Source organism: Dermochelys coriacea, chromosome 3, assembly GCF_009764565.3.
Source record: "Dermochelys coriacea isolate rDerCor1 chromosome 3, rDerCor1.pri.v4, whole genome shotgun sequence".
Lineage (NCBI taxonomy): Eukaryota > Metazoa > Chordata > Testudines > Dermochelyidae > Dermochelys > Dermochelys coriacea.
In genome coordinates, this window is record NC_050070.1 from 173,050,328 (window position 1) to 173,074,237 (window position 23,910).

General features: G+C 42.1%; 1 protein-coding gene across 2 annotated transcripts in view; it reads left to right on the forward strand.

The window, feature by feature from the left end:
- Positions 1-23,910, forward strand: part of MTA3 (metastasis associated 1 family member 3) — a 208,464-nt gene that overhangs the window by 164,000 nt on the left and 20,554 nt on the right. For both annotated transcript variants that reach the window (XM_038397339.2, XM_043511862.1), the window contains exons 15-16: positions 16,521-16,607; positions 23,048-23,194. In XM_038397339.2, coding sequence (XP_038253267.1) covers positions 16,521-16,607; positions 23,048-23,194 — 234 coding nt within the window. The remainder of the gene's footprint in view (positions 1-16,520; positions 16,608-23,047; positions 23,195-23,910) is intronic.

Below are 23,910 nucleotides of genomic sequence, written 5' to 3' on the forward strand. Positions count from 1 at the left end.
TCTTATCTAATAACAAATAGGCCACATAATTTTAAGTTGTGATAAAATATGAGTTTCTTGCATTTGGTTGTTCTTTCTTACGGTGACTTATATGTGTTTCTCTGTGATAGTGCAGTTAATTTATTCTTATTTTACAATTTAACAGCCTCTGTTCCTGACCTTTTGTTTCATCGTTTTTGAAAGAAACTGTAATGTCATTCACTTTTATGTGGGGGCATAGATGCATTGATTAACAGCAGTTAATGTCTGTGCTGACCATGAATGAGTCACCAGCTATAATATTGAATAACACCCTTGTACGGTACTGCAGCTGTTGTGATCTTCTGAGGCACTCAAGCTAATAGCCTACTGGCCAAAGTGCAGTTTGCTGGTGGAAAGGCATTAAATGGCTGAAGGGTCTTGGGCTCTGGAATTTGCCTTCTCATCTTGGTTTGCCAAAGCTTGGATGTAATGACTGTTCTGACACTCTGCAAGACTCACCTGTTCATGTGATTTTATTTTTATTTGTATTGTGGTAGTGTATTGTAGTCTAGAAATTGCAACAGAGGACATGCTTGCTAGGCACTGTACAGACACACATTAAAAAGTTTTCAATCTAAATAGACACAGGTGGAGGGCAAGCAAAGGTGAAAAGCCAGGTACAGAGGTAGATTGCCTGACTCCCAATTCCATGAACTGTCCACTAAACTGTACAGTTCTCTCAAGTTTCAGAGTGGCAGCCGTGTTGTCTGTATCCGCAAAAAGAACAGAATACTTGTGGCACCTTAGAGACTAACAAATGTATTTGAGCATAAGATCACGAAAGCTTATGCTCAAATAAATTTGTTAGTCTCTAAGGAGCTACAAGTATTCCTTTTCTTTCTGACAGGGTTTCAGAGTAGACAGCCGTGTTAGTCTGTATTCGCAAAAAGAAAAGGAGGACTTGTGGTACCTTAGAGACTAACAAATTTATTTGAGCATAAGCTTTCGTGAGCTACAGCTCACTTCATCGGATGCATTTGGTGGAAATACAGAGGGGAGATTTATATACACACAGAGAACATGAAACAATGGGTTTTATCATAACACTCTGTAAGGAGAGTGATCACTTAAGATGAGCCATCACCAGCAGCAGAGGGGGGAAAGGAGGAAAACCTTTCATGGTGACAAAAAGGTAGGCTATATCCATCAGTTAACAAGAACATCTGAGGAACAGTGGGGGGTGGGGGGGGGAGAAATAACATGGGGAAATAGTTTTACTTTGTGTAATGACTCATCCATTCCCAGTCCTCTATTCAAGCCTAATTAATTGTATCCAGTTTGCAAATTAATTCCAATTCAGCAGTCTCGTCGTTGGAGTCTGTTTTTGAAGTTTTTTGTTGAAGGATAGCCACCCTCAGGTCTGTAATCGAGTGACCGGAGAGATTGAAGTGTTCTCCAACTGGTTTTATAATTCTTGACGTCTGATTTGTGTCCATTTATTCGTTTACTTAGAGACTGTCCAGTTTGACCAATGTACATGGCAGAGGGGCATTGCTGGCACTTGCTCCCCCCACCCCACCCCCCACTGTTCTTCAGATGTTCTTGTTAACTGCTGGAAATGGCCTACCTTGCTTGTCACCATGAAAGATTTTCCTCCTTCCCCCGCTGCTGCTGGTGATGGCTCATCTTAAGTGATCACTCTCCTTACAGTGTGTATGATAAAACCCATTGTTTCACGGTCTCTGTGTGCGTATATAAATCTCCCCTCTGTATTTCCACCAAATGCATCTGATGAAGTGAGCTGTAGCTCACGAAAGCTTATGCTCAAATAATTTGTTAGTCTCTAAGGTGCCACAAGTACTCCTTTTCTTTTCTTTTGTTCGCTCAAGGTTTCTTTCAGGCAGGGTGGGAATAGGCTGTGTGTGAATGGTGAGGTGAGCTTTTGCTGAGAGCTGTAAAAGAAGCCACATTTTGCTAAGGATAGCATCTGTGTAGGATCCTCACTCCTAAGTCTTGGCTATTGGCACAGGATAGGCAGGAACTCCTCGGTCTTTAGTGAGGATTTTTTGCCCCTAAAGGCAGAAATAGTAGGTCAGGTTCTCAAGTCTTCCCTTCTGGTGGTCAAGAAGGTTTTGTGTATCAGTGTGTGAAATGTAGTGAATGTATTTTTAATTCTTTTGTTGAGTTTTGTCTTTGGAATTGTTCGGAATGTCCATAGAATTTAGATATGCATACCTGTGAGAAATTAAACTAGAGAAAAATATGCATTGCACTTAAAGGCTTCTAGCTATGAAGTGGGAGATTGACCAGCAACCTTTCAAGTCAGGTTCTAAATCAGCAACTTTAAATATTAATATTCTATCCTTTGAACATTTACCCTGTCCCAGGGCTGCATTTGTCTTTTGGAGAGATTGTCCCCTCAACTCTGCTTTCTCTTCTGAGGCATTGCAGCAGCTTATGCTCCTGCAGGCTTCAGAGACTGAGATAGGCCAAGAGAAGCCAGAGGAGAGGCCTTTATCTTTCCCCTCCCACCACCATCACCATCACCATCGAGTTTCTCATTGAGGAGCTTGGCCAGCTCTGTGAGCAGAGTGCACTTCACCTCACAGCCAAGAGTGGACTGGTCACCTCCTTCCCTTCTCCTGGGTAGGAAAGAGTCCAGGCAGGATTGTAAAGATTGGCTCCACTAGGCTATCTCCATCAGCTGCTATGAGAGGTCATCGTACCCTGATGTCCAGATTATTGTTCCTAGCTTCCGCTACAGGTTGCCAAGCTCTCCCACTTCCACCTCCTGTCCCCAAGAGCTGATGAGAGGGACAGCAGCCCAGATTTGTAAGAACAAGCAGGCAGTAAAAGGCTTCTTGACTCACCATTTTATTCTTTCTATCCCTCCTGGCCTCGGTTTTATGAAGCCAGAAGGTGTCTCAGTAAGCATCAATCCAATTCATCCTAGTGTTACTGCTACAGGTAGATGTGGCCATTTGTGGTGAGAACTCAACATTACTACCTGGGTGAGACTTTTATTTCAAAGAATGGCCTCCTCGCTATCCAGGCCCTTCACAGGCAGTCACAACCAGGCAGGCGTCCTTCAGCGCTTCCTTTGGGTGTCAGAGCTCTCAGGTGGCAGTCAGGCCAACAAGAAAAAATAAATTAACTAGTGTCAAACTGACACCCAAAGTGCTTCTGCATGCTTCAACAAGCAGTGCTAATGTGGGTAGACCACCGTTGCAAGTATAGCTCCTTTCAGTTTAAAAATTCCTCATGTAAGATCTCCATGAAAAAGACAGATAGATACAAATCTGTTTCATGCAAATATGTGGGGGTTTGGGCCTTGAGATCAGATGCTCAAGCAAATGAGTTCTCTTAGTGTACCTGGGAAATTTATGGAAAGCTGAAGCTATTCAGAGTCACTGGAAAAGTTGATTTACAATCCTGGCTCCTGCCAGATGCTGTAGAAAGGATTTGATGACAGATGGGACCCATTAGATATGGCCAGTTGAAGTAGTACAACAGGAGGAAAACACCTCTTTGCAAATGGTAGCTAGAACAAGTGGAAGGTGTTGAGGTGAGGTATGAAGGTATGGCAAGGTCTCATCTGCCTTTTTTTTTCCGCAGAGCTATCTGCATAACTCCCAATCAGCCTTATCTGGAGTTAGACCCCTGATTGGTGTCAGTCTCTTGCAGTTTGGGAGCAAATGGCTATCTATAACTTTGGTCAAAATGAGGTCACTGGACATTGTCCAGAGGGGGTACCCTATGTAGCTGAGCATGAATCACTGGAATAACTTTGGCTCATTCCCAATTTCAAGTAATCCATGGAAATGCCAGTATATGAATGAAATCATGCATAACCTACTTCAGAATGAAGCAATGCAACCTGTTTCCCATCCTATTTCTAGCCTCAGAGTATCAGGAACAAACAGAGCAGGGCTCTGTCTGAAACATCTGAATAAGTTCCTAAAGGAGGTTTATCTGCACATTTCCATTTTACCATCTCACAGACATCTAAGTTTTGCATATGAATAAAAGCTGTCTCCCACCCCAACATCAGTCATTACTGTTTGATCTGAAAATGCCACCAGGATCTCCTCCAGGGTCATGGCAATATTAATATTGGCTTTATGAAAGAAGGAAATTCACTTTATCTCTTGCCAGGCAATTTTTCTGATCAGTGGTATGGACAGAGAGAAAGCTTCAAAAAACATAGAGTTGGGATGGTTTCTGAACTATCTTGGATTCATGATGCATGTAGACATGTGGTTCCAGGGAAGCAGATATAGGCCTGGGTGAGGGATGAATGTTGTCAGGCACAGGTTCTCCATCTCAGAAGAATGTTAACATAAAGATGAAGACCCATATAAAGAAAAATAAGTGGTGTCATAGAACAAAAATCCAGGTCTTACTGGATTAATGATTGCATTAATGAACCAGGCAGAGCAATCCTTATGTCAGATGCCAGCTGGGAATAATACAATGGGTTCATTCAGGTCCCAATTCAACTCAGGAAATGGGTACCAGAAAATAAGAGAGTGCAGCATCCATCAGGTAGACACATAATGATTCACTGAGGTTTTGAAGGCATGTTCCTGCCAGGGATAATAGAATAGTGCTGGTCATGACAATCAACTTGTCTGATGGGGTTTTCATAAATAAACTAGGGAGAACACAATCAGTTCCACCCCAGTGTAAGATGGAGGATATATAATATACTTCGTTCCTCTTTGAGTGCTTGCTCATGTCCATTCCATGCTAGGTGTGTGCGTGTGCTGCATGCACTGTTGCTAGAGATTTTTCCCTTATTTGTATCCATTGGGTCAGCTGTAGTGCCTTCGGAGCCCTGGACCACACACTGTCTCAGTTCCTTCTTACTGCCCATGATGGTTGCTGGAATGATCCTTCTTGCTTCAGCAAGGCTTCTTCCCAGTGGTTTTCAGACTTTTTTACATCATAATTATCATAGTGGTATATAGTTTAGTTAGTTATCGCTATTGTAGAGGGACTTCTTTGCCACAGGGGCTGGGCATGCCCCGGTCCCCAGGCTTCAAGTCTTGTGCTTCCTGTGGCATGCCTATGCCTATGAGTGACCTGCACTTCCAGCTACTTAAAGTGCCCAGGCAAAACTCACATGAAGGACAAGCGTCAGATCTGTCAGGACTTCAGACTCCGCACTAAAAAGGACAGGGACCTCAGACTGAAGGCTATCCTCATGGAAGCTGCCCTCAGACCTGTCTCAGAGCCGAGCCACTCTGATTTGGTGCCGAGTACTTCAGCATCAGTGTGAAGTGCTCCCCTGGCACCGAGCTCTTCCAAGCACCGTTCCTCCATCTCTGGTGCCAAGGAGGAAGCACAAGAAGCAGCGCACCGAGAGAGGGTGCTCACCGGTGCAGAAGAGAGATAAGCAGGGAGAAGGCACTTAGTGAGACCCATGCTGGACCACTTTTCTTCCCCCAGACCCATGTCAGCACTGTTGACTCTGCAAAGGGCGTTGATTCTAGTGTAGGACCCTCCACCAACACTAGGAAGCCACCGCGGTGCCAGGGGACTGACAGTACCATCGACCCTGGAGGCTTTTCAGGCATCTAGGGATTGTCTCTCTCTTCCAGTCCTGCCAACTCCATTGGGGCACCCACTAGCTCCAACATCCAGAAGCAGGAAGGAACGGGGTGTGTCAGGCTCTATCTCGGCACCAGGTCCCCCAGCAAGCACCACCTGATCACAGTGTCCTGATCTCCGGCACACTACCAGTCCCTGGAACCCTGGCACCATATGGAGGCAGAAGGGTACTGCTCCCCTGTGGTTGCCGAGAGAAGAATCCTCCTCAGCCTCTGAAGGTAAACCTTATGTACCACCAAAAACCCAGCATCGGTACCCAGCCTACATGCCACCAGCTTCAGCGATGGTTCTACAGTGGCCACCTGTCCTATGCTGTTCCCTACTGGAACCTCTGGAGGTTTCCCTCAGTACCAGATCTGTCCTCCCACCGCTCCTACTTGGTGGTCTCCGAAAGACCGGCTATGGCTCTTTTCCACTCAGCACCGGACCTCGACTCTGGTACCAACGTCCAGGAGATGCCTCCAGTGGACATAGTCAAGGAAGAGGAAGGAGCTCCTCATCCTCCCCAGACAAGGCTGTCGCAGGTCCCAGCAGCCTGCTTCCATATGATGATTTCAGGGCTCATCAGGACCTTCTGAAGCAAGTCACTACTAATCTGGGCCTGGAAATTTGAGGAGCTCCAAGAGACATCACACAGCCTTATTGATATCCTGGCTACTGCAGCTCCATCCAAGGTGGCCCTGCCCATCAGTGAGGTGGTGTTGGGACCAGTCAAGGCCCTGTGGCAAACTCCTTTTCTGGCCCCCACTTCAAAGAGGGCAGAGTAGAAGTAGTGGGTTCGAATATTTGTACTCGCACGCACAAGTATGGGGTCCCTGGTGGTGTCTGCAGCAAAAGGAAGGGCCAGTCAAGTGCTATGTGAAACTGAAAGACACCAAGAGACTGGACCTTTTTGGAAGAAAGGTTTATTCCATGGATATCCTCCAACTATGCATCTCCAACAAGCAAGCTTTGCTGGGGAGATACAATTTTAATCTGTGGGACTCCCTGAATAAATTCAAAGACTCACTGTCCCAAGAGTCAAGATAGGAGTTCACGGCCCTCTTGGAAGAGGGTAAAAATATGGCCAGGACCTCTCTCCAGGTGGCTCTGGATGCTGCCAACTCGGTGGCCTGGACAGTGGCCTCCGCAATCACCATGAGGTGCTGTTCCTGGCTCCTGTCTTCCAGCCTTCCTCATGAGGTCCAACCGTCATCCAGGACGTCCCCTTTGAAGGCTCCTCCTTTTTCTCAGAGCAGATGGACACAGACTTCATGGACTGAAGGACTCTACGATCCAGAAAGCACTTTAGGCCCCAGAAGCCTTCTCTGTTCTCAGTGCCTCCAAGACAGGAGCCCTACAAAAAAAAAAAAAAAAGGAGGGGTTATAAATGGCACCAACCACTTTTGCCCACCTCAGCCTCCCAGTTGGGGTCTTAGAGATACTCTGGTGGGCCCAAGCAGGCCTTTAGAAGGTGCACTTGAGGGTGCTGTACCAGTCACCATTTCAAATCCACCTCCCCACTCATTTTTGGACCATCTGTTGCTCTTCAGCCTGGCATGATCATTCATATCATCGGACTTTTGGGTCCTGAACACAGTGACAGCCAGTTATACCCTGCAGTTTCATAACTGTTGTTCTGTGAGATGTGTTGCTCATTTCCATTCAATGACCCACCCTCTGACCCCTCTGTCTGAGTTACCAGCAAGAAAGAACTAAGAGGATGTGTGGCAGGTGGCGCCACTTAATCTGGCACATAAACATGCAACTCCAGAGGGTGCGAGAGCCAGTCCAATGGATCACTAAGGGAAAAATCTCCAGCAATGGGACACATGGCACTCACACACCTAGTATGGAATGGACATGAGCCACACATCTCGAAGAATACCAGTTACGGAAGGTTAATAACCATTTTGGGGGGGATATTCATATTTAAAGGATGTTCCTGTTTCCCACCCTGAAAGCACACTTCTGTGAAAATCCCATTGTAATAGATCTGTAGACCTTAGCATGATGAAGAAAAGGAACGCTTATTTGTGCTTACCTGAAAAATTTCTTTTGAGCAATAAGGTCCTCGGGCTTGCCCTGACAAATATCATCCAGAATAGAGACAGAAACTGAAATCCCAGGATTTGGGTTGGTTTCATTAATTTCTCATGCTCTGTAGTATGAGAAATTGCTTTGCTTTTTCCTCAAAGTGTATTTAACACGATGTGTGGCTTAGGAAAGTAGAACTGAATTATCCTGGCTTTGGAAATTGTCTCGACTGGAGGAAAATTTTAGGGGGTGGCAGCATTCCCCTGCTAGCAGTGTCTGACAAGTCTGGTTCTGCCATAAGCATGCCAAAGTACCCATTGTAATGGCTCTGTGGCTCTTATCACTAGGAGAAGAGATTTTTCTATTCTGCTCACATTTATAGCAATGTAAATCGGGAATAACTCAACAGAGCACAATGTAGTTATGCTTGATTTACAACAACTGAGAGCAGAATTTATGCAATTTGCAATAAATCTGGATAGTTCTCTAAATGTTATCAACATTTAATTGCCCAGATATACAACTTTAAATAACAAAAGGTCTGTAACTGGTACTTCATGTTGTGGACTGCTTCAATAGCAAAAGATGTACATTCTGCTTCATTTTTATTTCTAATAGATCAGAACCTAATATTGATTTGCCTATCTTTCTGAGTGGACAAAGCATACGCTGTACACTTACAAAACCATCACATGGGGTGCTTGTATCAAGAATTTAGATTTTCTACAAATGACCTTACTGGCTACATCTAGTCTGAAAATAATTTTTTCCAGTAGTTCATTTTAATGTATTACATTTTTATGTTGCCTTAAAGTATGAAATATCAAAACCAGAAAATTATTATTTTATTCATGTATAGAACACATTTTTGTCATAGTGGCCGGGCACTTACAGTTAAAGAATATTAAAATTCCATAAAACTGCTTTTAAAAAAGGCAAATAAGTACATCTGATATCACACCCAGAGTCTTACTAGGGCTCAAGAGGATTTAATCCCAAATGAGACAGCCCTGTCTCTGGGCCCAGAGATTGCAATCTCAGGAGGAGCTGACAGCAAAAACTTTGCAGGAGATCAACTCCAAGGGCAAACAGCCAAGATTGCACAGTTCCAAAAGTGTGTATATGTCCATCTCCAGACTCCTTAAAAGACTGTGATATTGGTTGACATGACAACTAGGAAGAAACCAGTAATATGCGGAGCAGTCTTACCAGAGAGGCTACCACATTTGCCTCTTTGCCTTTCGAGCCACCATAACCTGCATTATCAGTTACAAGGCCTTTCCATTGTGATTACATCGGGCCTTGACTTTAGTTAAAGCAATGAAGAAAGGACATCCATCTTGAGGGTTTGTTCTTCTTCCTCTCTTTCGTATATGATAAATCAAATGCATTTCTTCTCTTGTTCCCACCCATGTTTGATGGCCACCAAGCATTCACATTTGGTCTTGGTCACAGGACATAGATTTCATACCCCCTGATCCATGCTCCATTGACCAGCATCAGGTGTTTTGGTAGGACCCTGAACATGGAGGTCAGAGATCATTGTTCTGGGCAAACTCCAACTGTTCAGTCAAGAGGCAGGATCAGTAGTATACACCCAGGCATAGCTTTCCCTGAGGAAGGCTTGTTCCTACTACCATTCCTGAAGGCTGTGTTCCCAAGTAAGCCAGCCTCCTCTACGTCTCCTTGTCATGAGCAACAGTGTTGTCCTGCCAGCCAAGACAAGTTGCAGCCCAGTTGGTGTAGTAGTTTTGATTTTTTTCCCCCTTGAGTCCTGGAGTAACTTGTGAGCCATAGAAGAAGTCATAACCCCTTAAGAAAACCATAGCTAGATGTTGTACATAAGCATTTAAGGTAAAGAGTATGGTGAATGTAGGATTGAGGGTACTGAAAGGACGGAAGAAGCAGCAAATTTGCAACTGAGGAGAAAAAGCAAAGAGCAGTTTGCAAGAAGACGCGTGTCTACATGGGATTTAATAACTACTCATCAGTCACTCTACCCAGACAGGAATAGGGATGAGCAGCTGTCTTAAGAATCTGAACAGTTGTAGTGGTGGAATGTCATTAGCATGTGGATGATTGGAAGAGACAAAGCAAAAAGGAATCCAGAGAGTGGTAAGTTTTTGGTATTTAATATGCAGTGTCAAAAACCTTTAGTGGTCAACTAATAACTGGGTTCCAAAGTATGTTCAGGAGAAGTCAGAGTATAGAGGCAAAATAATGATCAGAGAAGGCAAGGGATGAGGACAAAATTACTTTGCTGGTTTTAGAGCAAACGTTTAAATGAATTGGAAGGGTAGGATTTGGTCTTTAAGAGTCTGAACCCATTTACTTGCAGCTCTGTGACCCGTCACTACATGGTCAGGAGGCTTTTCTCATCTGATCGGAAGGCGTGGGAGTCGAGGCCACTATATGTGATGGTTATAGTGACTGCTGTTGCCATTTTCATTGTTTTCTTGGTATTGGGTGAAAATTCAAGGGAATTCAAGTGGACACTGATTAGGCAGCTCTCTGAGTTTGTTTTTTGAGGCAAAAAGAGGGGCACACTCAAAAAGATGTGTTCTACATCTGGATTCACTTGGCCTAAGAATGCCAGTCTCCATTTTTAATGTAAATTTCAGCCCAGGACAGTTTTTTTTTTTTAATTCCTTCCTCAACTGTTGTATATTCTTACGAGGCTCTGTAAAATAGTTGCTGGGTTCCACCTCAAAGGTGGTTGCATGCCAGTGGTGGGTGAAGTGTAGTTTGTGTATTACTTTAAATTTGTAAAACACTTTTTGGAGTCCTCTTGTTTCAGGTGATTTTGGAAACCTTCATCAGCTTGTTGGTTTTCCTTGAATTTTATAATGTGTGGAGGAGTCTGTTACTAGAGATGGCTTTCCTGATTCACAAGAATTTTCCAGATTTTGAACATTTTTTCTGTCCCAGATTGGGAGGAAGAGGTGAAATCTTGAAAATTTTCACAAATCAATAATCCGAAAAATTGTGTGAATCTGGTCAATCAAAATGTTTTGTTTCAGTTTTCAACTTTTTATTGTTTTTAACCTTATTAAAAAGTATAAATAAACTGACATTTTGAAGTGCAAAGTTATTTAAAATGAAAAAGCAGAATTTTTTGTTTGGATGTTTTCTGAAGAGGACACTTCAACAATTTAGAAATTATTTTTTCAACCGTTTTTGAATTGTGAGTTTTGCCAAAACCAACTCTCTCCCACAAATAGTTTTGGTTTCAAAGCATAGGCATTTTCTAATGACAAAAATGTTTCTTTGGAAAATTCCTGACCTGCTCTATTTGTTATGTACTATGGGAGTTTGCTGTTGACCTCAGTGGGGTCAGGACTTCACCCCTTATGTCAGCAAAGGCCTTTCAGAAGATGGTATTAAACATTAAGTAGCACAGTGGGACCCTGATCTCAGGATATCTAGATGCTACTGTAATATGAATAATTAATAATAAAATAATTGCGAGAAGACTAGAGGTTTAGATTGATGCCTTTCCTCTTAGATTGTTAGACTGAAAATTCAGTCAAAGGATGGTCGGAAAATACTCAGCCAGACAACATGCAGTGCTAAGAACTGAGGTTAAGAGAGCTAGCTAGCGCTTATGTAGGAAACCACATTTCCTCTATAGAAAGCTCAAGAGAGTGGAGAGCAGTGCTAAGCGAAGAGCATAAAGGAAGGATCAAAAGAAACCTTACTTCACAGAAAATACGTATCAGATCCCAGCCTTCTGATGGGCAAAGATTCAGTGTCGCTAATCAGAATAGAAGACAATCACACGAGTAAATCTGTTCTTACTCTACCTGGAAATAAAAATCATGCACTATATATAACCTTAGTTGGAACTAGAACTTAGAGTTGTAACTGTTGATGTTCTGGAGATTCACAATAATAGGTGTTTCTGACAATAGATGTGGTCAGTCATAATATAATCTTAAACATAGGCAATAGAGATGCCATCTCAATTTGTGAGCTTATCAGGTCTCATAAACTAGCAGATTGAACTTGGTCAGTGCTTGGATGGGAGGCCTCTCTGAAAACCAAAAGTGGGGTTTGTAATTCAGTTGACGGCACTCTTCTTTGAATCTGAATTGAACCAGCGGCCCAGCATGATTCATGGAGGCAGGGGTGGGAGCAGAAGCAGACTGTGCTGCTGGAGATGCTGTTTTTCAGATGACATATAAAACCCAAATCTTGACCATTTCTTGTTGTTAAACATCCTGGGAAACTTTTCACAAGAGTAGGGATGGCTGCTCTGATACCTGGCCAATTTCCAATGTGAATAACAATTGCATTCTATCTATTTAAAGCTTTATCACTTTCATCAGATAAGTATTTTCTTCATTTCCTAATCTGATTATTGTCTGGGTGGAGTGAAATGGCTCCTATATGTAATTTGTAATTCTGTAATAAGATTCGGTGCTTCTGTGCAATGTAACATAAATGATCTATGAAATGATTTGGGGAATAATTATGGGTAATTATGTATAATCACACTCTCCAACCCATTTCAGCACCACTGTTGACTTTATGTCACTGGTGACCATTGGAATCATTGGTGTTCCAATGTTAGGGATGTCTTACCAGTGCAAGGATTAAAATTTATATTATGGCCAAAATGTTCAAATCCTGGTATTCTAAATCCATAGTGAGCCACCTGAATAAAAGTGCCCTGATGTTTAGCTGGAGGAAATTCAGGAGCCCAACTTTAGACATTTTTGAAAAATGTGTGTTTTATTTGTAAAGATAGTGGGCCCTTGTCTCATTTACTTGATTGCCTCTTTGTAGTGTTGTGCAGTACAAAAGGGGCCTTAATATAAATGTAAATGAGAAGCATCCCCCTCCTTGTTTTAGTTTTCTCTATATCTCTTATTTTGTAGTACTCTACTGTACTATTTTATTTTTTGATAAAAACTTGTAGTTTACATACACAATAATATGATATACTTCTTTTACATGGAAGTTAAAGGCCACCGCTTTTTAAGTGCTTTTCGATGAAAGAAGAAATCTCCTTGCTTAACATGCCAACTTCTTGAATGTTTCATTCTTTGAAATGGCAAATAAGGAGGCGGATCATACACTGTATTTTCCAACTCTATTTAAATGAGCGGATCGGTTTGGTCAACAATTTGACCTACCTTATTTTTTTTACATTTGTTTGTGAAGTCCATGTATTTCTTTGAGTCTCCAAAAAGTCCACAAACCCTAAACGATCTTTTTCCTTAAAGAATGAACACCTCACAATGGCACCAGCTCCAGCTCAGCAGCCAGTGTTTGCATAAGATAAAGGTATGAAAAGATAACAGGTTTCAGTTGAAAATTTTCAAAGGTTTTTTTTTAACAGTGAATAGAATGGGTTGAAAAGTGTGTTTTGAGGAAATTTAAAATAGGAATCGAAGGAAACATTGCCATTTCATTGAGAAGCCTATTTCCTGGATAATACAGCTGTATTCATTTAGAAGCTATGGTAGCTGCAGCATTAGCGCTGGAAAGTGGATTCCATTGAATCACAAACATATTTCTTGTAGACTACCTTACAGTTGAGTGGGTTAGTTTAAAAAGATTTTCTTCAGGCTGTTGTTAGCATGAGAAGACTGAATGTGAATGAGATGCAAATGAGAACATTTTGCATTACTGTAACAACTTTCATTGTGCAGAGTGAGGTTAGAAGTGTAACTGCAAAGGTGGTGTAGCTATGAGATTCTCTAGCTAGAAGTGAGGGGGGTTTATTCTTAATTTGAGAGAGCCTTACATAACAGTTATCATGAAATATTTAGTACCAGGATTTGTGGTTTAGTTTTATTTTGAATATTCTAATTCAACAAATGTATTTTAATAGGTTTTCACCAAACTTTAAAAGAACACCTAGCTCTAGGGGAACTTTAATGTTAATTTTATTGAAACATCAATCTATCTATCTTCCAGGAGGAAAGAAAAGAAAGACTATTTCCATAAATAGCAATAAAAACTCCTATAAACATAGACCCCAATCCAGCAAAGACTTATGCACATGCTTAATGGAGTAGGGGTAAAATTCTGGCCCCAATGTGAGTTTCCCATTGGCTTCATTGGGGCCAGGATTTCATGGTGGTAATAATCCCAGTTACTTCTCTGAGACCACTACTAAGGCTTGATCATGCACCAGTGAAGTCAAATGGGAGTTCGGCAATTAATTACAATGGGAACAGGATCAGTCCCCCAGTGTGTACAGTTAAGCGCATGTTGCAGGATCAACCTTCAAAAGGTTCAAACTTCAAAAGGCCAAATATACCACTAAAAGATGGACTGATTTCTCTTACAACCCCAGCCGCCCTCCTCCTGGATCCTGCCCAACTTCTTGACAAGGAACAGGTAGGCATTTTTGAAAGATGAGCGTTAAACATGTCAGCAATAAATGCCTTTTATAAACTGTTGGCTTTTGAGTTCAGTATTTTACACAGCTTAACCAGAAATCCATTATTCAGGAACAGAGGAACAGGGAATCAGCAGCATATGCCTATCTTGTGAGAGGTAAATATGTAGAACGCTGTTTTTAAATGATTTTTGACTGTCTTAGGGAAAGGGTGTTCTGCTGCAGCCACTGCCTCTCTGTGGTGGTCAAGCAGCATGACAGCAGTACTGTAGTTGGGCTGTGTTTCAGACCCGTGTCCACAGTCTGGCACACGGCTTCCTTACCCCGATTCAGTGACGTTTTACAGACAATGCAAAGTTTGTCTCACAATTACTTCACAATGGCTGCTTCCCCTCCCCAAAGTAGCTGTAAAAATATCTACTGTGTTTATCCTAGTAAGGGAGTCAATGGAGAAACCTCTTTCTCTTCTCTCATTTAAAATATCTCCAGTTTAACAGTTTTAAGTTACTTCATAATGTTCGCTGAGTTAGTCCTATTGCATTTTTTTTCACTGAGAAGAGCATTTGTAGTTTAATAGAAAGTACTCTGTGTTCTTGGCTTTTAGAGTATTTGAGATCTCGAGTCTTTGAGCTTCCCAGATATCAGCTGTCTAATGAAGCTTGCAGTAGAAGCACAGAGAATATAATCATTTCATTTCTCCATGTATGCTGCTTAAGATACTTTAACAATTATGAAGATTTTACAGCCTATTTGTTTAAAAATGGTTCTGAACTTACCTTTATGAAAAATCAAAGTTTGAAAACAAATGTTGTTCTCCTGGCAAAGTGCCATGTGAATTTTTCATAGGATTGCATGGAACTTGTATATGAAATTACAAATTTCTGGAAGGTGCAATTTCACCTTTCTTTTTCTCAAATATAAATTTACCCATATGGTACCCCTGACCACAAGGCTGTTGTGTGTGTTTATCATTTTGTGCTGGGATAAAATGAATAGGAAGGAATTCTTTATTTAAAAACTAGACAAGAGGCAGAGGCAAAGTAGAGACTGGATAAATGTTTGAATTTTGGAGTCAGATGCTCAAATCCCTATTTTTAGCAGATTGGATCACACACATGTATGTGTGGATATATAGTGTGTGTGTTGGTGTATGTACCTGCATATAATATGTATTTGTGTAAGAAGCAGTAGGAGTTCGGGATGTGCAAAGTATGCAGATATTAGCCTACTTTTGTACTATACGATATACCTTTACGTGAGGCACACTGAAAGCACCATATGAATATTCCTAGTGCTACTGGAAAAGAGACCAGTCAGTCTTTCCAACTATTTTTTTAAAAAATATGTATTTGGCTTCTATTCATTCAAGTCAATGGTAAAAATGTTCATCAGTATTCTTGTCAAATTTAAATGAGAAGACTCGAGAAAGTTTAAAAGAAATAAAAAAGAGTCTCCGATATACTATTGGCCCCATAACTGATTCTTTTGTCGAAAAGCTGATGAGTTTTGAATCCTATTCCTCATCCTGTGACAGCTAATTATGCAACACTTGGGATCTTTGTGCTGAGTATTTTGTTTTTTTCTCTGCCTGAAACTTCTTACAGTAGGTTATGAGCAGTCTGATGAGTACTTTTATGAGCTAATAAACGTCCTGCATGATTCTGTTCTGACTGATGGATGAAGTCCTCTGTCTGGAACGAGGTAAATTCAACATCCCAGCTAATGACTTTGATATAGGGTACACAAAAATGCAGAATATAATGAATAAAACTGAAGGACCTTCTCAAAAGTGCAAACTGAGGTAAAAATATGTAATATAATAATCCTGGCCGGATTGAAGTCAATGGCAAAATTCCCATTGACTTCTTTGGGGCCAGGATTTAACCCATAGTTTCTTCTTATGAAAGATACATTTTTCTGTTGATAAATATCATTATTGGGAACTTGTTATAGCAGGTTTCTTTTAAGATTATCCTTGTAACAATCACCTACAATGTTACATTTTATGTACTAAGAACGATATATAACACCATAGTACCTGAGTAACATAGGCAGAGTATTTAGCGAGTTCCAAATCTTAAATAGTGATCCTTTCTCACAGTGAAGTTAATTCACAATTTCAGAGCCAGACAAGCCTGTAAAAAACTAATGCAATGAGGCTTTCTGTTTAATTAGACCATTAGAGATTTCTGTTAATGCCCAGGACTTTTTTTGTTGTTGTTTTTATTCATTTTTTTAAAAATCGCTTTTTCATCTTCATGATGCTTTCATTTGCACAGAGTTGGTCATTTTCCAAAAGATTTTGTAGTCACCCAGTGTAATAAAAATAGGTTCTCACAAATATTATCTTTTCGTGTTTACATACATGAGCATATGTCCTGACTTTGCATCCTAGTCTTTAGTACATGTGCATCAGAGGAATACAAGGTAAAAAGAAAGTATTTTTCTTTTAGTCAGTAATATGTCATACTAAGAATACACAGAGGAAATGTACAGATGTACCATAACTGTTTGTGTACTAGCCTATTAAAATTAAATTAAATTTGTTTTAAAACTCTCTAAATTTTTTTATCCTCAGATGCAGACCGACATTGTGAAATAGTTGGAAGTCCTCTGAAGATCAAAAGCACTAGAAAACCGCTGTCTTGTATCATTGGGTATTTAGGTGGGTATTTTCCCTTTGAGGAAAGTGAGATGTCAATATTTTAACAGTATTTAAAAATCCTACTCACCAATAAGGGAACTCATAACAACATGGCAGCAGTATGAATAAGAAAATACATTATTAAAAGCTCAGATGTGCTATTGTAATGGTTTGAGTTTGCAGTATTTAGTTAGACTGCCTTTAGTCATAAGTGTAAAATGGCATATTTAGCATGTGAAAAATCTGGCAATCTGATTTTTTTTAAAATAATTTTTACCTCAGTGGTAACGAGGAGTCCGGTGGCACCTTAAAGACTAACAGATTTATTTGTGCATAAGCTTTCATGGGTAAAAAATACACTTCTTCAGATGCATGGAGTGAAAATTACAGATACAAGCATAAATATACTGGCACATGAAGAGAAGGGAGTTACCTCACAAGTGGAGAACCACTGATGACAAGGCCAGTTCAGTCAGGGTGGATGGGGTCCACTCCCAATAATTAATGTGTCAATACCAAGAGAGGGAAAATTGCTTTTATACTGAGTCAGCCACTCCCAGTCCCTATTCAAGCCCAAATTTTAATGGTGATAAGTTTGCAAATGAATTGTAGCTCTGCTGTTTCTCTTTGAAATCTGTTTTTGAAGTTTTTTTTGTTGTTGAAGAATGGCTACTTTTAAATCTGTTATTGAATGTCCAGGGAGATTGAAGCGTTCTCCTACTGGCTTTTGTATGTTACCATTCCTGATGTCTGATTTGTGTCCATTTATCCTTTTGCGTAGAGACTGTCTGGTTTGGCCAATGTACAGGGCAGAGGGGCATTGCTGGCACGTGATGGCATATATCACATTGGTAAATGTGCAGGTGAATAAGCCTCTGATGATGTTGCTGATGCGGTTGGGTCTTCTGATGGCGTCGCTAGAGTACATATGGGGACAGAGTAGGCAATAGGGTTTGTTACAGGACTTGGTTCCTGGGTTAGTGTTTCTGTGGTGTGGTATGTAGTTGCTGGTGAGTATTTGCTTCAGGTTGCGGGGTTTCAGGTTGTGGGGCAGACTACAAAAGCAGCTTTGCCTCTCCTGGAACTGACTCCTCTGTTATTGGGAGTGGACTACATCCACCCTGATCGAATTGGCCCTGTCAGCACTGGTTCTCCACTTGTAAGGTAACTCCCTTCTCTTCATGTGTCAGTATATTTATGCCTGTATCTGTAATTTTCACTCCATGCATCTGAAGAAGTGGGTTTTTATCCACGAAAGCTTATGCCCAAATAAATCTGTTAGTGTTTAAGGTGCCACAGGACTCGTCATTGTTTTTGTGGATACAGACTAACACCGCTAACCCCTGATACCTCAGTGGTGCATTTTCAAAAGCACTCGATGTTGGTCTTGAAAAGGAGCAGAGTTAGGCCAATGCTGAGCACTTTTCAAAATTCCATTCTAAGATGTTACCAATTTTTTCTAACCTACCAACCTGCTTAGAAAGAAGTGATGTTATCCAGGACAAAAACAGAAAAGAGACTATATCAGCATGTTATGACATGTTTGGATCCCAGCTGTTAGGAAGAAAAAGTGGAAGAAGAGGGTACTGGAGAGAAGGGGATAAAGGCAATTCCAGTATTTTTAGCTTAATATTAATAAATCAAAAACTGTCATCTTCAAAAGGGGCCACTGATGGCAATTAAATATTTATGCATTCACTACAGAGATAGGGAAAGCCCTTTGAGCAATACTATTCCATATAAAGACATCAATCTAATTCTTAGAGGAGCAAGGAAGTAGAGATAAGCATTAAGAATAAGCAGAGCAACAAAAAGTGAGCCAAGTATTACCCCAGTGTAAATCTGAAGTAATGCTATGAAGCCAATGGTGTTACTCTCAATTTACACACACAGAACCCACAGTCCTGATACAGACTAACATGGCTACCACTCTGAAACCTGTCAGAATAAATAATAAAGGTCTCGGGATTTTTCCCAGCATTAATAAACTGAGGTCTAAAATTGACAAATAGGAATTTTTAGGAAGAGTCCTGGGCAAATGTTGTTTATTAATTTGGACATCTTTTGGCCTCAAAAGTCCCAAAACATATATTTTTGCCCCTCGGTAGTGGCCTTATGTTTATCAAGGGAAAAACACAGCTGCTTGTTCCCTAAATAGCTGCAAATTCAATCTCAAACAATCTAGTTTCTTATGCTGAGTTGACGTACCTGGGTCTATGTGGGAAAACGGAGGACAGCATATTCCCATGAAGTGTTATCTCCCTGAAAGTGGGCCTGCAGAGTGAAAAGGATGAAATTATTATGAAAAGATTAATAATGATAATATTCGCTCTGATTTACTTTTGCTAATTTGTTTGTTTTGATTACAAATCTGAACAGTACAACTGATGAAATAGCTCCACAAAAGGTAACTAGCAGGTGGCTTTTAGTGTTGTTGTCTGTGCATATTTGAATAAAATAAAGTCTGACCTTATACAATCTGTAGGATATTGTTTTGCTTCTAAAATTCATCCCATCCCATATCTCAGAGGTCTGCTTGAGCAACAGGTTTGCTTTTCATACCATCCCATCAAATATTTGCTAGAATACATTTAGTTATGCCTCATATGAAATCATTTTTTCTCTTCACTCCTTGAAAGAATGTCAAAAGAACTTCCACCTACCCACTCATTCCGAGTCCTGGCTTTCCATTTTCCCTTTTCTGCTTCTTGAGGAGTGCATTGCACAGCAGGACTATGCATTAAAGATCGGCCCCTCCTTGGAGAGATTGGGATTACTTCCTTAGCAATCAATTTAGCTTTTACTATGTGTAGGGAACAGAAACCCTGAAGTGAATCTTGCTTACTTGAGTGTCTTATATTGCCCATTAGTGCATTGCTGCTCTTCCACTTGGCAGACCTAGGTCAACATTTGTACCTGTGGCAGTTGAGAAGAGATGAGTTGGAGTGGCAGGTGCTCAGTACCTCTGAAAATTAGGCCATTTATTTAGGTTCCTAATTTGAGTCAACTTAAAAAATGTTGTCCCTAATTTATTTTCATTTTTGGTATTTTGATTGCCTTAGCAGTATTACCTGAGATAGATAACCCCTTTGAGGGTAAGGTTTGTAATTTACTATAGTCCAGATCCTCAAAGTTATTAGGCACTTAACTGTCACTGAAGTCAATGACAATTAGGCACCCTAAATACTTTTGAGGATCTGAACCTATGTGTTTATGCAGTGTCTAGCACCATATCCAACCTGGTTGGCTTCAAGGCATTAGCACAGTATAAATGTTAATAAGTACTTGAAGTATTAATTTGCCTTACTTTTGATCTCTGAAATGGAAATATAAAATGAATCATGCTTAGTGGTTATGTGTTGTGCTGCTATGCAATTGACCTAAATGAGATTTTCCAGGTAATTTTAATTCTGGCATTTCCTAACTTTTGTGTGGTTGACTTTATAACCTGAGTAATGTTCTTTTCACATAGTTTTTGTCATGTGCAATCTCCTAGGTTTTTAAAAAGGAAACTGGAAAAAACAAATTCTGTCATATGGCCTCATATTGTCACCCACCTTGGTCATCAGCAGGGTTAGAACCTTTAGCTCCATCGCGCAGACCTCTGCCACTTGAGCTAATGGATTAATTGATAGTAATAATAAATTGCTATCCTCTCTGGACCAGCACTAGAGGGGCTGGGACACTTTGCCAGAGGGTTTCACAGATATTTGCTGACAGCAGAGGAATGGTGAGACTCAGGAATCTTAAGCTCCATTTCAGGCTCATTTCAGGCCCCCGTCCCCAGCAGAAGCTGCGGGATGGGAGAAGCCCTGTGCACACCCACTCCACCCCCGAGACCCCGTCCCCGGCAGAAGCCGCCAGACAGGGGAAGCCCCAGCAGCCCACCCACCCATCCATGGCAGAAGCTGCAGGATGGGGGAAGACCCAACTCCTGTCTCCCCCCCGCCCCCATCCCCAGCAGAGGTGCGGGGAGTAGCTGGGAAGACCCAGCACCTGGACCCCCGCTGGGGCCCTGGGACTGGAAGAGCTCTCACTCCCCACTGCTGCCCTGGCGTGGCACAGGGACAGATCCCATCAGTGGGGAGGGGCAGAAAGGAGAAAACGGGTTGGGGGCCACAGTGGCGGGGGGGCAGAATGAGGGGGATCCTGGGTGGAACGGTTAGGATTGACAGGCGTCTGGTTTTCGACCAGAACACTGGGTCGAAAAGGAACCTTGGTGGTTCCTGTCAGCACAGCTGACTGGGCCACTAAAAGTCTGGTTGGCCACAGCACCAGCGTTGCACGCAGGCTCCACGGCTGGCTGCATACATCTCCCAGGAAGCAGCCAGCATGTCCCTCTGGCTTCTAGGTGGAGGGGCGGCCAGGGGGGTTCTGGCTTCATACACTGACCTCTTCCACAGGCACCACACCGAGGGCCAGCTCTGCAGTTCCCAGTGGCTGGGAACTGCAGCCAATGAGAACTGCAGGTGGGTGGCCTAGGAGCCAGAGAAACATGCTGGCCGCTTCCAGGGAGCACCTGAGGTCAGCGCCGCCCAAAGCCTGCACCCCAAACCCCCTCCCATTCCCCAACCCCTTGCCACAGCTTAGAATCCACTCCTGCCCACAAACTCCCTCCTGGAGCTCACATCCCAACCCCTCAGCCCCAGTCCAGAGCCTCCTGCTCCCCAAACCCCTCATCCCCAGCTCCACCCCAGAGCCCACACCCCCAGCTGGAGCCCTCACCCCCACTCACACACTCCAACCCCTGCCCAGAACCCCCTCCCACTCTCTGAACCCCTCATTTCTGGCCCCACCCCTGTTCTTCTGGCCCAAGGCCCCAGGAAACCTTAATTTGCCTCTGGGAGTGTATCTCTAATGGGGAGATCCTGCTGCCCGTTCCCCGTAAGCATGATTCTTTCTGCACCATTCGCTCCAAACTGCCCTTGTCCTGCTCCTGTCTCTAACCCACCGGGGCTCCTCATCCAGCTAGTCCCAGTCTCCAGCCCTCCTGAGGCTTCTCATCCCAGTCCCAGTCTCCTTTTCCAGCAAATCTTGTCTCACCCTCCTGGAGTTCCTGTGTCAGTCCTCGCCCAGTCCCTGTCCCAATCTTCTTCATGAGCCATTCCCACATCCCAGCTCTTCCCAAGTCCCGTCTCTATGTCCAGCCAGTCCTCGCCCCACCCCAGCTCCTCATCCAATCTCTCTCTCCTTCTTCCCAGGCTCAGGTCATGCCCTGCCCTCCAGCTCAAGTTTTCCTTTTCCATGCTGTGTCTTCCCTCCTCATCCCAGTCTCCTTGCCCAGCAAGTCCCAGGCTCCCCCATCCCAACTCCTAGGCCTAGTTTCCTTTTCTCCACCCTGCCAGCCTCCAGTCCTCCCTCCCCCTCCCTCTCCACGCTCCTTATCCCCTTCAACCTGTCTCCCCTCACTGACCCCTCAGTCCGGCTTTTCTCATTTCGATCAGGAAGCTTCCCCCTCCATCCTGTCTGGGTGCAGCGGGGGAGTCATTGTGAGCACAGGGGAGAGAGCGGCTGCCTGCTCTAAGTTCGGGTGCCCTGCCTTGGCCTGCAGCTGTAATTGCAGGGAAAGTGCAGCTGAGCCCCAGCGGGAGCATGTTCAGTGTGGACTGACGCTTCAAAAAAGGTGTCAAGCTCTGATAAGTCTCCGCTGAGCAGGTGTCAACTGCAGTTTTTCAAAGCAAATGTGTGCAGATTTTCATGGGGAAACCAAGGCACATTCCTGACACATAGCCTGCCCCTCCCCAACGCTGATACATTTTAGGACTGTTGCAAAGCATGGGGGCAATAGAGCTTTTCAAGAAAAGTTCATCTGAATTTTAACATGGGGAAAACAATGTAATTTTCTTTCACTTCTCCCTCAGAAACAGCTGAACCGTTTTGGCTGAAATTAACCCTCTCCCATCACCCCTCAGAATAGATCTGCCTGAGGGAGACACTCAGCATGGAAAATTTCAGGCCAAATGACTAAAATTTGGCAAACTTATAAGCACCTAAAAGCAGGGTTATAATGGGAGGTGTTGGGCATCTTTAATAATATGAACTGCTACTAGACCCAACTGTAATATAATATACACACCCAAACATATTATAAGGGTTTTAACTGAGTAAATGTTATAAACTCATTTGCCCTAATGTGAGGATCAAATGTGATTTTTTTTTTTGTCCAGCACAAAACTTCAAAAGAATTTGCTGATGCGTCTTTTTCCCTACCTACTGAGCACACACAGTTAAGCAATCATGGTAGTTACCTCAGGCAGCCCAGATGTTTCACGTTAGAGAGAGCCACGGTAGCAAAGACTTGAGACTGAGTCATTATGTAAAAATTTGGAAACATGCTAGACCTGAAGAAATTGACTTTGAGTTCATTGGAAAATTAAATGTGCTTTTAATAGATAAAATGAGTAAATAAAACGTTTGTAAATATTTCATTTTAAATTTCTTCCCCCCCTCGACCCCAACAGAGATTCATCCTGCAATGAAACCTAATGTAGTCCGGTCAATGCCAAGCCTTCAAACCCCAGCTGCGAAACGAATGCTCGCAACCCCTAATCATTCATCCCGAAGTATTTTGGGGAAAAGAAACTACAGCCATCACAATGGACTCGAGGGTATGTAAAACTGGGATTTTTAAAAAAAATGTTAGGAATCTTTATGTGAATTAACAAGTATTGCTTCTGTGAACTGAGAACTGAAATGTTGGCTATTCAGTTAAGTATAAGATACACTAGTAGTATATTACAGTACATTAAGGAATGGATCACAAATTTCTAAATAAAGCAACAGACAAGCATAATAATTGTCCTAAGGATGCAACTTTATGAATGTTGCTGCCCTGTGTAGTTAGCACATTCCCCGCAGTAATAGTTTTTAAAATTCACTGGGAAGAATAGAATCTATGCGTTCACAGCTCTGCTTTGAATATAGATCAGAGTTGTACATTGGTACCAAAATTTGTGCAAGATATATTTAGCATATTTGTGTTATCAGTTTTAAATGTCATGACTGTGGTGCATAATGCATTGGAACTGGTTATAGATTTTAAGCTCTATCTCAACAGATTACTTTTGCAGTCCTCAAGCTGATACTATTTTTTGCATTGTTTCCTAGTAATCTGCACTGTTTGCATAAGCGATCAGGAAAAGAATAAAAATAAGGGGAACAAGTGTAGCAATGGAGATTCTTTGTACTGTTGTTGAAAAAATATTGTTCAGTGATGTCCTTGATTGAATTTTGCCACATTGTATTTATTTATGTACAGCTAGAAGGGTTGTTTATACTTCCTGCTGGTTTACAAACACTGTTGTAATTATTGTATGCATACAGT